A 15,552-nucleotide genomic window follows, 5' to 3' on the forward strand; every position below is an offset into this window, starting at 1 on the left:
AAGTCGTTGCCGCCATATATTCAAATAAGTAAAAAACATAATCAGTTACCAGTCCATTCTTATCAGTTGTCCATTCACTCTAACGTCTCCTCCTACTCCTTCAAGAGACAATCATCATCATCAGTGTCTTCTTCCTCATCGTCGTCACCACATCCGGCATCTTTTTCCCAAACAAACGGCCTGGAACGGCAATAAACACAACTACAAACAAGATTGGTTGAAGAGGACGATGTCCGATTTGAGATGAAGAGACTGCTGTTCGCTACAACTTCAAAACACAGTCGCAGCATTGCAACAACAGTTCTCTCGCTTCCCCCGCACGTTTAGGTAATTCTTCTTTACAGTAATCCTTGGATTTTTTCCCGAGATTTTTTTTGGTTTTCAAACTGCATCGTTTGCTGTTTTTTGGCGTTTCTCTGACCGCTCAAACTCACATGATACCATAACATCCCGTTTCTCTCCCCCACCCGTCTATTCAAAAGTCAGCAGTTCTATAAGAGCAGCGAGAAGATAAAAAATAGAGAGTTGTCGCAACTTTTTTCGAGTTCAGTTCAGTTCCTTTTTTTGGTTTTCGCTCAAAAAACTTTTTTTGATATGTCGCTCATCTAACCTTCTGCTGCCAAAATGCAATATAAATGCATGTTGCTTGCCCAGCGTAAACATCACGCGCTGCGAATCAAAATCAGGTCGTTCCATCTTCAATTTACCTCCCCCGATACTGCCACACGGTTAAAAAACGGGGCAGTGAAGGAGGAAAAGAACCTTTTCGAAGTTGTGTTGAGGTGTGGTAGATCAAAAGAAATCGGATGAGAAAAAAAGGGGAAAACTTTGCGGGGTGGAGAATGTACAGTCCGACAGTGTTCATCCATGTACGTCATTTTTAACGCTTTCCTGGCGAGATACAGTTTCGATTTTTTTTTCCTTTTTGAGTTAAGAAAAAACTTAACAGTAGTACGTTAGAAATGTTTCGCTACCCTTAGATGTAATTTGCTTCTGAATTTCTACAGCCACATTTTTCCATAAAAATCTATTCTGGAACATTTTTCAGAATCAAACCGGAGTGGAAGCGATCCAAAGCCGATTGTTTTCAACGCTGGCCAACCGCCGTCGCGACGTCACTCGATGACGGAGACTCAGCGACAGAATTCAGTAGGAAGCGGTGGCCAACAACAGAATTCATCTCCGTCGCCGGACGTCTTCTTACAAGAGAAGCCGAGCCATCAACAGTGAGTGCACATGATAACAATTAATGAAGAACAATTGGGACTTTTGAAAAGCTTTTTTTTCAAATTTCAAAATTCTCAGGAGAACCACTTATAGAACAAATTCTCATTTTGTTTATAACTTCACGTTTCTTTCTCTCATTGTACACGTTCCTCGTTTTTTTACCCCCAGTATCGCACAGAGACAAAAAAAAACCGCCGCTGGCGACGGCCGATGCGAGTTGTTTACCACTAGCGCCCACTTTAACCTATCTGCCACCTCCACAAAATTGCGTGCCTCTAGACATCACTGCGTCTTGTCTCCCGTTGTGCTCACTGCTTCAAATATACGCATGATCATATGGTCAGTAAAGTGGAGAGAGAATGGCAGAGGAGAGATTCTGAGAAAAAATGATGAAACAAACCTAGAAGTCGTTTTTTTATAGTCGAAACCAATGATGGCAGAATGTAAGATGCGGAAAATATAGAATCTAGAAACTTTAAAAGAAAATAAACCATTTTCGATAGGGCGGAAAAGTAAACTAATTAGATTGGAGTATACAGCTGGAATTATAAGGGAAAGCTGAAAACTCGTTATTAACTTTATTAAGATTGGAAAAAAAAGTTGCAGGTCAAAATAACACTTCAAGCATTTAAAAATCGGTTCAGTAGATGAGCGCGGAAGCTTAACAGCTGAAAAAGGAAGAAATAGAGGAAAAGGAAAAGAACAGCAAAATGTGGACAGCTGGCTTGCTCTTCGCATTAGAGCGCAAATGCAGATTTGAAATTTTCATGTGGACATTGAAATTCGAATGAATTAAAAACAAAAAATTAATAATTATTTCGAAATACATGAAACCAATCAAAAAGACTCAAAGACATTTTCGTAATTGGAAAAAAACCGTTGACATTATACCAGGCTTACAACCAACCATATATAAAGATCCCTCAAAAATCATTTCTCGGTAATCTGAAATCTTCAAAAATGTTGGTCCAGCCAATCCTATGGTTCCAACCATTCACTCCACCAATTCTCGTTGATCATTCCAGCTATCTAAACGAATTTCGAGTGGAAGCATGTCCTTTATTCAAACAACATCAGTGTCAGCAACATCGCCCATTCACCTGTTTCAAGTGGCATTTTGCAAATCAGAGGCGAAGAAGGCCAGTAAAGAGAAGCGATGGCTCATTCAATTATTCTCCCGACATTTACTGTGATAAATATGATGAGAACACTGGCATCTGTCCAGACGGGGACGAGTAAGCTAATATTTTCAGAGTTTCGAAATCGATGAAATCCATTTTCAGCTGTATATTTCTTCATAGGGTATCTGGAGATGTAGAAAGAAAATACCATCTACGCTACTACAAGACCGCTCAATGTGTGCATCCGACTGACTCGCGGGGGCAGTGTGTCAAGGTTTTTATTTGTTGTTTTAAGAATCTTTCAGTTTCCAGCCATTCTAAATATTTGTTTAAACTTCTACTTAAAATCATTTAAGCCAGCACAGGTTTTCTCGAATTTTCTGGTGCACCTTCACTTCTACTTTTCTCATCTGTTCCAATCTTCCCTTCAAAATTCAAATTTCATTTCCCTGAATTGCAGAATGGTGCCCATTGCGCGTTCGCTCACACAGCGAATGACATTCGTCCGCCAATGGTAGCCAAGCATTCCCCTAACAAAACCAGTTATCTTTCGGTTATTCAGTTCGACCAACACGAAGTCGGATTTGCGACGGTCGTCGACGGCGAGACCCGAGATAAGACTAGCTTTGTGATCGAAGATCCACAATGGCACTGTGAGTTGTTTTCCTGTTTGGGATGGGTATTTTGATGTGATTTAAAGGGGGAGCGGAGATTCGGTAGAACATATTTTGCAAAAAGAGTTTAAAATAGGGGTTTTCGAAATTACAAGGGAACCTCATCACCCAGAAAACCCAGATTTTGATGAAAAGGTTAACAATAGTTCATCTAGACTCCTCTGGAAATTTTAGAATACCCTTGCCAGTTTCAGCTGAGTTGTATCAGTTTCAGTACTGAAAATTACTCTTTCAGTAGGGAATAACAATTTTCTCAATTCCTAAATGGTCGAAGAACATGAATTTTGATGAGTATAACTTAAAATTTGATGTTATTTCATATTATCGTCATTTCCTTCGAAACTTTTTTTTCAATTTTCGAATTTTTTCACGATTTTCCAGATTTATTCGAAAATTGAAAAAAATATGTTTTTCCAAGAAAATGTTTGAAATGTGACCTTCGATTCAATCTTCAACCATAACACAACAAAGTTTTGTTTTGCGCTGCAAAGGAGATTTATGAAACTGAAACTCATATAGCTTGGCTGGAACTAGAGAGCTAGTTATAAATTGAAAGTTAAATTTTTTAGAGGTGTCTAGATAGCCTATTGTTAATTGATCCTGAAATATTCATCAAAATCTAGGTTTCCGAAGTGTTGAGGTTCCCTTGTCAAGTGTATATGTGCTCACACGTGACCACACGTGCCCTTTGGCAATTTCTCTTTTTTTCTGCTATGTTGCTATTTCTCGGCCGCATTTTTTTCCATGTTATTGCTTCTATCACATGGCCATCTTCCCTCACTTGTCACTTGCTTGAACAAAAAAACTCTCACGTTTCTGAGCTTTTTGTTAGCCATTGAGAACGGAAACACAACCACATGTACACAATGGACTGGGCAAACAGGAAATATTTCGAAAAGCACAAAAGACGCCGAAATGAGAGCAAAACAACAGCTAAAGTAGAATAGATTGTTTTTGTGCACTATGTTTCGCAGATGGCCTGTGACATTGAGAGCTTAGCGGCGGAAGTGGTTCTCTAAACTTTTCCACAGAGCAAAAATATGAAAGCATCAAGAACCTAGAAAACGAAAATAAAACTAGGGACCAACTAGACCAGAAAACAAGAGTTTTATATCATCGAGACTGAACCTTTGAATTAGTTGCAGCACAAGATCACGTACTATCATGCTACAAAACAGAGCAGTGCCGAAAACCAGCGCGGCTCTGCAGACAAGGATACGCATGTCCATTCTACCACAACTCAAAGGATCGCCGACGCCCACCAGCATTGTACAAGTACAGGTATAGGTTTTGACATTGCGGCTCCGTTTTACAGCTGATAAGCGTTTCACAAACAACTCGCGAGAGGTAGAAAAATTGAACGCGTCAAAGTTCTCGACAAACAATAATGCAGAGAGGAGCAAACAACTTGTCAAAATCGAACTTTGACTTTTTGGAAACTCTCCTCTTCTCACAAACAAAACTCTCGTAGCAGCGAAGTGAGGCAATTTTCAGATCGACGCCGTGCCCAGCTGCAAAAACAATCGATGAGTGGCTGGATCCCGACATTTGTGAGGCAGGGGATAGCTGTCAATATTGTCATACACGCACCGAACAACAATTCCATCCAGAAATCTACAAATCCACAAAGTGCAATGACATGTTGGAGGTACACATTGAGAAGGGAAAAAAAGAAATGGAACGAATCTATGAGAATTTTATGTGCTAAATACCGTAATTCCTCTAGTAGAAGCCCTCCCAAACCGACATCTTTGAAAGACATCAAACATTTTTCAACTGATAAATTATATATCAAAATATCAGAAATATTTTACCAGTTAACAAATTTATAATATCTTTCGCACTAATCAGGATAATTGAGTTCAAAGTTGGAGGTTTGGTAGGCTTCCGCGGAATGAAATGCGGTATGCATCATGAAAACACATCATGTTGGGAATACCGTATAACCTGGAATAGAAGGGCCCTCTACGTTCAATTTCAAGTCGATTCTTTTTGGTTCCTGTCGAAGATACAAATAACGTGTCAACTGACAAATTTTCAATCATAAGAAAAAAAAAGGGTTTTGTCAATTGACAGATTTTTGATATCGTGAATAGAAATTGAAAAAATTGAGCTTTAACTTGACAGTGTGCTATTCTATGACAGGTGTTACGGTAGTTGATTTTAGCCCGATAATTCTCATATCGTCATTTAGCCAGAAAAAAAAAGAACTTTCAGCATGGGTACTGTCCCCGCGCGGTCTTCTGCGCATTTGCTCACCACGACTCTGAACTTCACGCTCAACGCAATCCATACGTTGGAAGCACCCAACCAAGTCCAAAAGAGCAGTGCAGTCCATCTCCTAATGGATGTGAGTAGATTTCCATCTTTGCCGTCTTCACGAACCCTTTATTCTATTTCCCTATTTTATTTTTCCATTTCAGTCAGCATCCCAACTGAGCAAATGCGTTTCGAGTCACCAACCAACAACGCTCCAAGCTATTCGTCAGTTCTTAAAACTAGAGTTCCTGTCAAACAAGGATACGCAACAACAGATTCCATTTCGAGCAGCTATCCAAAGGCACCAGGATTTGAGCGTTCTCCAATAGCTGGAAGTTTTGAGGTACATGATCTGGGGGAGAACGGTAAAATCTAATAGTAAAAATTATAGTTTCAACCGCTTGGCAGAGGAGATCAACGTCTTCGCACTCATTCTCTCAATATGGGACACCTGGATATGCTGAAGAGAACCATGATCATCAGCGGAGGACTTCAATCTCTCGACTCTGGAAACCCAGCCTTGACTTCTCATTCTTCGCTCTGCCGCTCTGACAGTGGATTCAATGTTGTCACTGATAGCTCTTTGCCAACTTTGGATGAGTTGAGTCTAGATCTTCCACGAATCGATGAGACTGGAAATCAGTTCAACCTTTTCAATGATGGTTTGTAATTGACTATTTCACAGAAATTTTTCTAACCAAATTTCAGTTTTGTCTTCAGTCCGCAACGCTTCTTTGGATCCATACGGAAACGCTGGATTCTTCGGACAACCGGAGACAGGACCACAAGACATTTTCGGTGGCTCATTTGAACCTCAAATGGTTGGTTTAATTGATTTCCGCCGATATTTCATAATTAATTATTTCAGTTCGGCCAAGAATACCAACAACAAGATGGATACGGCGACTATGTTAAACCAATGAAAGGCGATGACTTTGGAAGTTTGAGCGAGAAGTGTCAATATCTGGAGGATTCATTGAAGCAATCTCGTCAAAGTGAACAAATGTGGAGAATGCGCTATGAGGGAGAGTTCGTGGAGAAGAGTAGGTTGCTTCAAGAGCGTAACAACTTGTTGGGACAACTAGAGCAAATGAAACATCAATTGCCGCAATTCATGCCACCAGTCCAAATGAGCTCTCCATTGTCAATCAGCCTTCCACAAGACAACTACGACGGTGGCATCCGTCCATCGGCCAGTCTCCAACACAGTCCACCATACAATATCTTTGGGGTTAGTTGCATATTTCATTTTAGAAATTTTCAATGTTGTGATGTCACTGAATATTTTAGATACATTCTCAAACCCCTAATTTAGAATAGATTCCAGAACGATTGTGATACCGGTGCTCCGGCTTGTGCGCGCTGCGGACGTGACCGTTCTCGAACAGGCGGATTTGACTCTCAAAGCTCCTGTCCAGTGTGCTCCAACTAAAATTTTCTGAATTCTCCAATATTTTAATCCCCAAGTTTTTCTCCTATTTGCGAATTTCCTATTTTCTCTGCTTCCTTTTGCTCTGATGCCGCTTTATGATCTATTGCCTTTCGATTCTATGTGATCACTTTCAGAACAACCGAGAAATCTCAGCCCCCAGATTTTCTTGGTTCCCCAATCACTTTCTCTCATACCATCTATCACTGTCCTACCTTCAATTTGTGTTCGTTAGGTCGCGAATCGTCAAAACATTCGTTCCTTTTGTTGCTAGAACTCAACTCTTTCCAAACCTACTCTCAATAGGTCGCCGCGGATCATTTATAAGATTTTTGAAATTTCATAACTAAACCACTTTCCCAAATTTTCCCCTAACAAAAAAAAACTTCTAAAAAACCCTAAAAACAGTACCTGCATAATTTTTCGAATTTCCCGTATTTTTATTGTAAATTTGAGTTATTTTTCTAATTAAGGAGATAATTCCTTCCCCGATTCGTAATACCACGTTTGTATCATTAAGTTTTTCTCTTTGTCCTTCCTCTATTGTCCCTTTCCAACCATTTTCATCCTTCCAAACAGCTTCTTCCACTTTTCTACTAGTTTCCTCTCCTTCTCTCTTTTCATTTTATCATGTTTTATTTCCGATTTTTTATATTTTCTCATTTCATTTATTCCCCCAATTTCTAATTTAAAAAAAACATTAAACCAAACCACTGCTTCCCCCGGTAGGATTATGGTTTCGAAACTTTTCCGGTTCTTAGAATTTCTAAATCACTTGCATCCCATTTTCCCCTTTTTTTGAATCTGTGTACATTTCCCCCAAAAATTATGTTTTTTGTAGTTTTTTTCCACGTTTTTCGCTTTTCTAATTTATGTGCATTCTTGTTCCCAAATTGTGTCCGTGTACCATCCCTTTTTAGACCCCTCTTTTTTCTTTTAAAATTAATGTAGAGACAGACAACGGTTGTTCGCCCTCCACCAAAAGCATGTAGTTCCACATTTATATCACTGGTAGCGATTTTATGTTTTTTTTTTCTTTTTCCTATTTCTCATTTTCCAACTTTTTTTCTAATTTGGGAGCAATGACTTGCTCGTATGGTCTTTTTATAGGAATGTTTAAAATGTATTAGATTTTTCTACGAAAATTCCCACCCACCCATCTTTGTAATTCTCTATTATTTTCCAATTTCCCTTATTCCCCACCATTAATTTTTCAGTAGGGACAATTATTTTGGAACCATTCCTTTAAAAAAATTTTGGATTTTTTTCCTTCCGTTTCATTTTTGAAATGAAGTTTTGTAATGTTTATGTGTTGAGGGTCAAATGCTTCTGAAAAAACGTTGGTTTTATAGCGAAAGTGACATAAGACACCAGTGTGAAACTAGTCAGATGATTATCGGCACTTCTGATCATCGTCACGTGTCGAAAGAAATTCGAAAAAAAAAACATGATTTAGTGAGAAGCGTTAATTTTTAACTAGGAAAACATAATTGAATCCGAAGAAAATTTTTTTATAATCATATTTTCAAAATAGTAATAAATATCAGAAAAATGTAATATTTAGTATTTCCTGCTGTTTTTTACAAATTTCTCAAAGAAACATGTATTTTCGAAACTATTTCCTGTTTTATTATTTCGAATTTTTTGACAATATTCATCGATTTTGAGCTTTTTGTAAATTTTTGAATTTTTCAACAGAACTCCGAAAAAAAAACGCAAAAATTTCTACAAAATGGTTAATTTTTGTTTCTCTGGAGATCTATGAAAAAAAAATCAAAATCAAGAATTCGTCAAAAATTGAAACAATCGGTCTGAGAACAATCACGAATATTCATGTTCCTTTAAATGTGCCTTTAAGGATTCGCCTACCAAACCTATGATACACCGACATTTGGATTTTTTGCCGACTTTCGGCCACGTTGAAATTAGGCCTGAAAATAATTTTCCGAGATAAAATTTTTAAACTCAAATTTTCACGTAACTCGCTCAAAATTCGTTTCGTTGAAATACTCGTTTCGCAATTTGTTGACGTGTTATTCCTATTTTCACACAACTCATATTATTGATGTTCTGTCCTCTAGAAAACGCGAAATTTTCTGATAAGTGACTTCGTTTCCTCTTTCTTCTCAATTTTTTTCAGTTTTTTACTTCCCTGCATTTTGGAAATATTTCGTCATTAATGTATTTCCTAACATCGAACGCTCATCGAATCTTCGATAGTATCCAAAAAGGCCTTCTCAGCTGGCCACCAGGTGCTCGTTTGTCTATCTTCCATCCCAACCATCATCATTTTCCTATCGCGGACTATTCTGTGTTTTCCCTCTCCTCGATTGTTACTTCATTTGACCCATCTCTCGCAACTGTCAAACACGAATAGCTCGCCTGCCAATCCAACACGTTTATTGTCCTTTTCTTTGACGCTCAACAGCACTCAATTACCTGCACACAGATACGCAGAGGTCTCAATCAATAGTTTCTTAGTCAATAATTGTTTTCTGAGTTGCGTTTCCACTGTTGCTGGATCCAGAACGACGTATAATGAAAAAAAAACCGCAAAACCAGACCAATTCGTTTGCGAACTTTCGTTTTCTAAACTTATGACAAATATTCAGAATCCTGATGCTATTCATATAATTATTTTTTCTACATACTCTTACCCATTTCCTCCTGATAGTTTCTGAACATTTCTTTTAAAATCATGAAATTTGGAGAATTTTTCCACGCGAAAAAAAATGCGTCAGCCGTCCCAGTTGGCGCGTTTCTTGTGCGTTGTGTTGTTTACAATGGGTATGGAAGGACGGGTCGATATGAAGGCCGAGGACGCTACCCTTTACTCCTCTTCCCGCGATCACATTTCTCCTTTTTTCCGTTTTTTCTCGCGTCATCTGCCAGCAAAAGCGAACTGGTTTGACTTTTGCGCAGTTTTCGCTTCCTTTCGAACTTCCGATAATGATCATTCGCGTCTTTGAATTCTAGAAAAGTATGACTTAAATTATATTTTTCAGAATTTTTCTCAACAATTCATGTCAGGAGCAGATGAGGACGCATTGCCAGTACTTCTCAGCACAACAGAAGTGAGTTTTTTGTTATTTATAATATTTTGAGAGACAGGAATCAAGAAAAATGTGATTTCGGAAGAGCTTTGAAAAAACGGTTATATCAAGGTCGGGCAAGGCGAGTTGGTCATAGAAGTGGCTAGCTGACCCATACTTTCTATGAGCAAGCCATATGACTTGTAAGGCTCTTTGTGTAAACACTACAGATGAAATGTGAAAGGATCGGTCTGAGTCGAAGATAGTTTCTCATCCACTGCGATTGCATTACGGCTATTTTTGCTGATCAAAACTGGCGTACTGAGCATTTCTTTAAAAACAGTGCACTCGCACGGAGCTCTCAAAAGCAGAAAAAGGCACTTTCACCTTAAAGACGCCAACCACAGCCAAAATTTCCATACAAATCCAAATTTTGCCAAAATGGCGCCTAAAGTTCAATCAAAGGACGATGACTTTGCCTGAGAAGCACAACTTAACTTTGCCTGAAAAGCGCCCCATTATTGCTCAAAAAACGGCAGAGTCTATTTCGGATGTTGCTAACATCTTTTCTGCAAAGGTTAGGCAACGGTTTGTTAGATTTTGAGCGCGGCAGCTTTCAGAACAAACTTAAGCGGAATTCACCTTCGTCTCAAAAAAAAAACGACAACCGCAGCTCACATTTTCTTCAACAAAATCTTCCTAGTCTCAACAAATCAATTTTCCATTTTTTCAGTTACAATTCCGGTACAGTGAGAAGAGTCTCGCGAAGATCGTCACGCTCTACAATCCATTTGGACATGCGATAACGTATAAAAGTAAGCAGCCAGTATAACTGTAGTCAGATTAACCTCTTCATTACAGTTTTATGCACGGCTACCCGAAATTACACTGTGAATGAAACAACTGGGACTCTGCAGGCCAAGTGCCGACTTGATATGTGAGTTTTTTTACGACAAAAATTCCTGCATCTCTGAGACCTTCATCTAACTGATCTTCTCATTTTAGCGTTGTCCGATGCATCCAACGTCTACCAGTTGGAAATATCGACAAGCTGAAAATTGAAATCGCCAAGAAAGGAGCACCTTCGGTAACCGCAACTCCTCACAGCATATAAATAATATTATTTTGTTTCAGTCATGTGGATCGACTGTCCTCAATTTGCTCACTGTCTCTAGCGATGCTCCAGATCAAGAGGGACAACAAGTTCAGCGCCCTGCACCTGCTCCACCCGCAAACCAAATGACTTCATCGATGATGAGCGATCGAGGCAATGATAGAGTAAGTCGTTTGTTCAAAAACATCCAAAAACGGAATGAGCGCATTCGCATCGGTCCAGAATCCCTGTTTTAAACCAATACGGCTGAAATGTAGCCTGCGATAAAATCAGCGCAAGCTTGCTCAACCGTGTAATTTTGCGAGTTTGTTTTAAAAAGTATGCTAGCCTTAAAGAAGTAATCTGCTTCTCATCGGATGCTATCCAGTACTGAATTAAGAAAATCTTCCAGCTATCAAAACGCAGACTAAAAAATAAAAAAGATTTTATCACCAAAAATTATTATTTTTGCTAATGCCCAATTCCCAGTCGTGCTTAACATCTCTGAAACATCTATTTTTGGCATTACTCAAATTATTGGGTTGAATTGTAGTCTCCTAGAACAAGAGTTGATTCCGATAGGCATTTTATGTGAAATTTCTGACAAACTGCGCAGAATTGGAAGTCTGAAACTCTAAGCTCGAATCAATTTATTCAATATATTAATCTGAGTCGGTCCTAACACTGACACTAGTTTTCCAAACAAAATCCAACATCGACAAAACCGAATAATCACCCCGACCTAAATTTTTTTTACAGAACCCACACAACATGTGGCTCTGGGTGCTCATTGGAATGTGCTGTGCATTCGCGCTCCTCTGCCCGACTATTGGTGATGCTGATCTCGACAAATCGTCGATTCCACCAACGTTCCACCTGACTTCTCAACAAAAACTCGTCGCCGCCTACATCCTCGGAATCATTTCGGCTCTCGTCCTCCGCCCTGCGTAAGCTTTCTAACGTCATTTAAAATCACTGGTCATACGTCCTTTCCCGAAATCACTTGTTCTCCCATCCCAAAAATGTGTCTTATTTCTCTTTCTGACATCTTGCTCGGCACTTTGTCTCTGGCAGCTGCAAATTATGTGGCAGTTCTGAACATTTTTGTATAAACCATTGCCCATTTCATAGGAATTTTCACCGATATTGCACGTTTCTAATGTATATTCGATTATGCACTTCCTACCTCGTTTTTTTCTCATTAACGATTGTACATGTATTCGGAAAATCAATAAATCTTTATTTGTAACAAGTTTATTTCATTTGTGACGATTTTTAAAAACAACCATTGAGGGAGAACACAGAAAAAGGGTTTCAAATATCAGAAAAAGCGGAAAGTAGGAAAATGATGTCCACAACAATACTAACAAGAACTAGCTTATTAGGCAAACTGATGGAACAGATGTTGGATGAACATCTCATCAAGGATTGCATCATCAAGAGATCCTGACCCTGGAGGGACATGGTAAAACCAGAAAACATCAAAATTGAGCACACCAGATGTCACATGTAGGAGAAACTCGAAAAACTTGATGTTTTTTTCAGACACCGCATCCGTCGGGAGGCTCTTATGATATTCCATCCGAGTCTTCAGAAACGCCTGGCAGTCTCCCAGAGTCCAAACCAATTTTTCGTTTTGGAAAACTTTGTAGGCTTTGATTATATCTTGGTCGATTTCATTCATGACATTTGTGTTGAAACTCGCTGAAAAGTTGCTTTTTCAAAAATTATTCGAATTTCTCGAAATCTTACTGTTATCATTGTTTACTCTTGCCATTGTCTGGATGTAGACATGATAAGCGAAACTCCTGATATGAGTAATATCCAACGACACCGGAATTCGGAGAAGATCTTCCGACAGAACCGGATGTTGAGACGTGCTGTTTGGTTTCCATTGATTGAAATTGACGATCATTTCGAAGTACTTCTTCTCTTTTTCTCTGACCAGTCCTTCCTCCAACTCATTGTCGTACAAGAAGAGTAGATCGGCGTTGATAACGTCGTCCATGACAAAATTCCCGTTGCAAATTGCGGTTATAAACGCGCTCATCCGGTCCGACTCCGAGTGAAACTCCTTATTGTACGCTCTCGTCCTCTCCGCCACCTTCTCCTCAATTTTCGCTCACCTTCCGGTCAGATTAAACGGCGAAGAAGTTTCCAAATGGTCCAAGATTACCATTTGGAATGGGTGGAGAAGTGGCCGCTCTGCAAATAAATTAAACTTGAAAGTGTTTCTCAAACATCAAAGCAATCGCACGAGTGAACGAGTAAAAAAACGTGTAGAGAGCCCTCAAACCTGTAGAGGTGCTGTGGAGACGCAGGTTTTTTTCTCGTTTACGTGTGTGATTATTTTGAATAGACAATATTACCTTTTTTGAATCCCAGGTGGAAGCATCTGAGAATCCTTATTGTTTCGGAGTACGATGCAATAGTTTCTTTGTAGCTTTTGAGGAGAACCATTTTCTGATGTCGGTTTAGAAGAACATCCTTCGACCTGAAAAACTCATTTTCATGAATCTATCATATAAATAGAACTTACTTCTTGTTCTTCGCGTTTTCATCAACGGGTTTCTTTTCATCCACATCATTTGGCATCTCGAAATCGCCGTTTTCGGTTTCAATTGGAGATTCTTTTTTGTTCTTTTTGTTCTTATTCTTCTTCTTATTTTTTGGTTTCTTCGGATTGAAGGGGATTTGAACGAGCTCTTCAGCCAAACCGAGGACATCATATTTCGCTTCCTTCTCCATTATCTCAGCGGATTTACTTTCAGAGACCTCAGCTGTTCTGAAACATTGAACTGTTATAGAAGCGTGAAACAATTCAAAAACTCACGGAACAACGGTGCTCTTTGAAGATTTTTGGCGTGCTTTTTTGTTATATTTCTTGTACACCTGATCCCTGTCGACCCACTTTGTGTTTCCAGATAATGGCGCTAGCTTTGCAGTAGAACCTCGTGATTTTGTCTTGATTTCAATAAAGTTAGAATCATCATTTTGGTTTTTTTTTTGAGATCAGGGTTTTTCAAATGAAGACTTTGTAGTACAACGAGAGGTAGATTTGTCAGAAAAAACTGGTTTTCGTCCTGGAGATCTTGGCAAGTTTGGCACTGGATCCATCTTGATTGAAATTGTTGTCATGCAATGCTGCGGTTTTGGCGAGAGCGGCTGTGGCAAAGAAATGGCATTTGAACATTTTTTGGCTACTGAAGCATAACTGAGAGGAGCAGAAGATTCCACGGATTTGATGTCTTTCTGCCCAGGTTCCTGGCTTTTGATGAGGATTCCAAGAGCAGGAAAATCTACCAAAGGCGGAGTAGCAACTAGATTTTCAGCCATACTTTCACGCAAAATCAAAGCTTGGGTAGCAGTGATTGTCTCATGTGTGATCTCTTTCTGCACAGAACCTTGACTGTTGATGTTGGCTTCCAGAGCAGGAAACACGTCCAACGGCAGGGCAACAACTGTGGATTCAGCCATATTTTCAGCCGAACTCGAAGATTGATGCGTAGTCTCCATAGTAGTCTCCTTTGCAGTAATTTTCTCTTGTGGGATCACTGAAACTTTGTTCATGTTTAGCAATTCTACTTAAATTGTACTCACCATTATGGCTAACTGCTACCTGATTTGTTTTTGGAGACGACGATTTCGAATTATTCGCTCTGTAAAATCTTTCAGTGGATTCCAGAACCGCAATCCTGATCTTAGAGTCGCGTAGTTCTTCTCTGAGTCTTTCCAACTCGGACTTATCCACCAAAATCTGCTGACTCCCGTCGTTTCCTGGTACAAGCACAGTATTGACTGTTTGGCTGTTACCCGTGTTTGAAGACGGTTGCATAGGAGCCTGTGGTGGCATCTGACCAGTAGCGTATTGTCCGGTTGGTTGTTGAAAAACTTGTTGAGAAATGTGCCCAGCTGACGGAAGCATTTGTGTGGGACCGCAAAAATTTTCATTTTGGTACATAAGGCACGGGGGATATTGTGCATACTGTTGAGGAAATGGTACCAGCACATATGGGAATGGCGTCTGTTGGCCGTAAAATGGCGGAAAAGCCATTCCGTCTGCTGGAGCACCCGTAGATTCTTGATTATTCATTTTGGATAATTGAGTCGTTATCTGCAATGGCTAACTTTTGTTCGAAAGATTGTTAGATTTAGGAAAGAACACCCAAAGACACTTACCTAGCCGTTTTTTCTAAATACCCGCTTCCTATTCCGACGGTGATCACCGGATTCACGGAACTTTAACTTGATTAAAACAGTAACCGGATATGCTGAAATTGAAAATATGATGTTAAAATTTAGGGAAAACTTTTCCTAGCGTTCTTTACTTTTTAGACAACTTCTTATTATTGTTGTTCAAAAAAATGGAGTTGGAGAGTTTTTCGCAGTCTGTTTACGGTAGGTACCTCGAAGCAGCAAGCCCAAACAGCACATATTCGGTGGAGACGCAGAGAAATTTTTTGTTCAACTGTCTGCGTCTCAACTCTATTTTTTTCGGAAAACAATAATATTGCCCTGACAAATGACTAATGGTTAAATGTGTGTCAGTTTCACGGGATACGAAACGTAAGATTTAGAATTTTAGAATTATGCGACAAGACTAGAGCTGAAGAACTTTGTTTGACATAACAAATTGTGAGCCGTGGAATAATTTTTCCTCAGCCAAACCAGAGCAAGAATACAATAATTTGAAGCCGAAATATTCTCATTAGTTATT

The 15,552-nt window shown here is 39.3% G+C and overlaps 4 protein-coding genes across 4 annotated transcripts; 2 read left to right on the top strand and 2 right to left on the bottom strand.

Annotated features, from left to right (window-relative positions):
- Window positions 1-2,187: 2,187 nt before the first annotated feature.
- On the top strand, window positions 2,188-6,713 carry CBG16872 (the record flags this gene model as incomplete). The annotated part of the gene is made up of 11 exons (XM_045240036.1): window positions 2,188-2,462; window positions 2,511-2,622; window positions 2,809-3,001; window positions 4,168-4,303; window positions 4,517-4,670; window positions 5,240-5,372; window positions 5,446-5,624; window positions 5,673-5,943; window positions 5,990-6,102; window positions 6,150-6,512; window positions 6,597-6,713. 11 exons carry the CDS (start codon window positions 2,188-2,190, stop codon window positions 6,711-6,713), a joined length of 2,046 nt encoding a protein of 681 aa, XP_045096078.1.
- A 3,020-nt stretch (window positions 6,714-9,733) lies between these two features.
- CBG16873 lies at window positions 9,734-11,786 on the top strand (the record flags this gene model as incomplete). Its single annotated transcript, XM_045240037.1, has 6 exons — window positions 9,734-9,784; window positions 10,476-10,557; window positions 10,604-10,679; window positions 10,748-10,829; window positions 10,877-11,020; window positions 11,595-11,786. The coding sequence occupies 6 exons, from the start codon at window positions 9,734-9,736 to the stop codon at window positions 11,784-11,786; spliced, it is 627 nt and encodes a 208-aa protein (XP_045096079.1).
- A 430-nt stretch (window positions 11,787-12,216) lies between these two features.
- CBG16874 lies at window positions 12,217-12,885 on the bottom strand (the record flags this gene model as incomplete). Its single annotated transcript, XM_002645118.1, has 2 exons — window positions 12,217-12,539; window positions 12,588-12,885. The coding sequence occupies 2 exons, from the start codon at window positions 12,883-12,885 to the stop codon at window positions 12,217-12,219; spliced, it is 621 nt and encodes a 206-aa protein (XP_002645164.1).
- Window positions 12,886-13,847: 962 nt separating this feature from the next.
- On the bottom strand, window positions 13,848-14,928 carry CBG27838 (the record flags this gene model as incomplete). The annotated part of the gene is made up of 2 exons (XM_045240038.1): window positions 13,848-14,389; window positions 14,436-14,928. 2 exons carry the CDS (start codon window positions 14,926-14,928, stop codon window positions 13,848-13,850), a joined length of 1,035 nt encoding a protein of 344 aa, XP_045099909.1.
- Window positions 14,929-15,552: the final 624 nt, after the last annotated feature.

The sequence above is a fragment of the Caenorhabditis briggsae genome, assembly GCF_000004555.2.
Source record: "Caenorhabditis briggsae complete genome, chrX, whole genome shotgun sequence".
NCBI lineage: Eukaryota > Metazoa > Nematoda > Chromadorea > Rhabditida > Rhabditidae > Caenorhabditis > Caenorhabditis briggsae.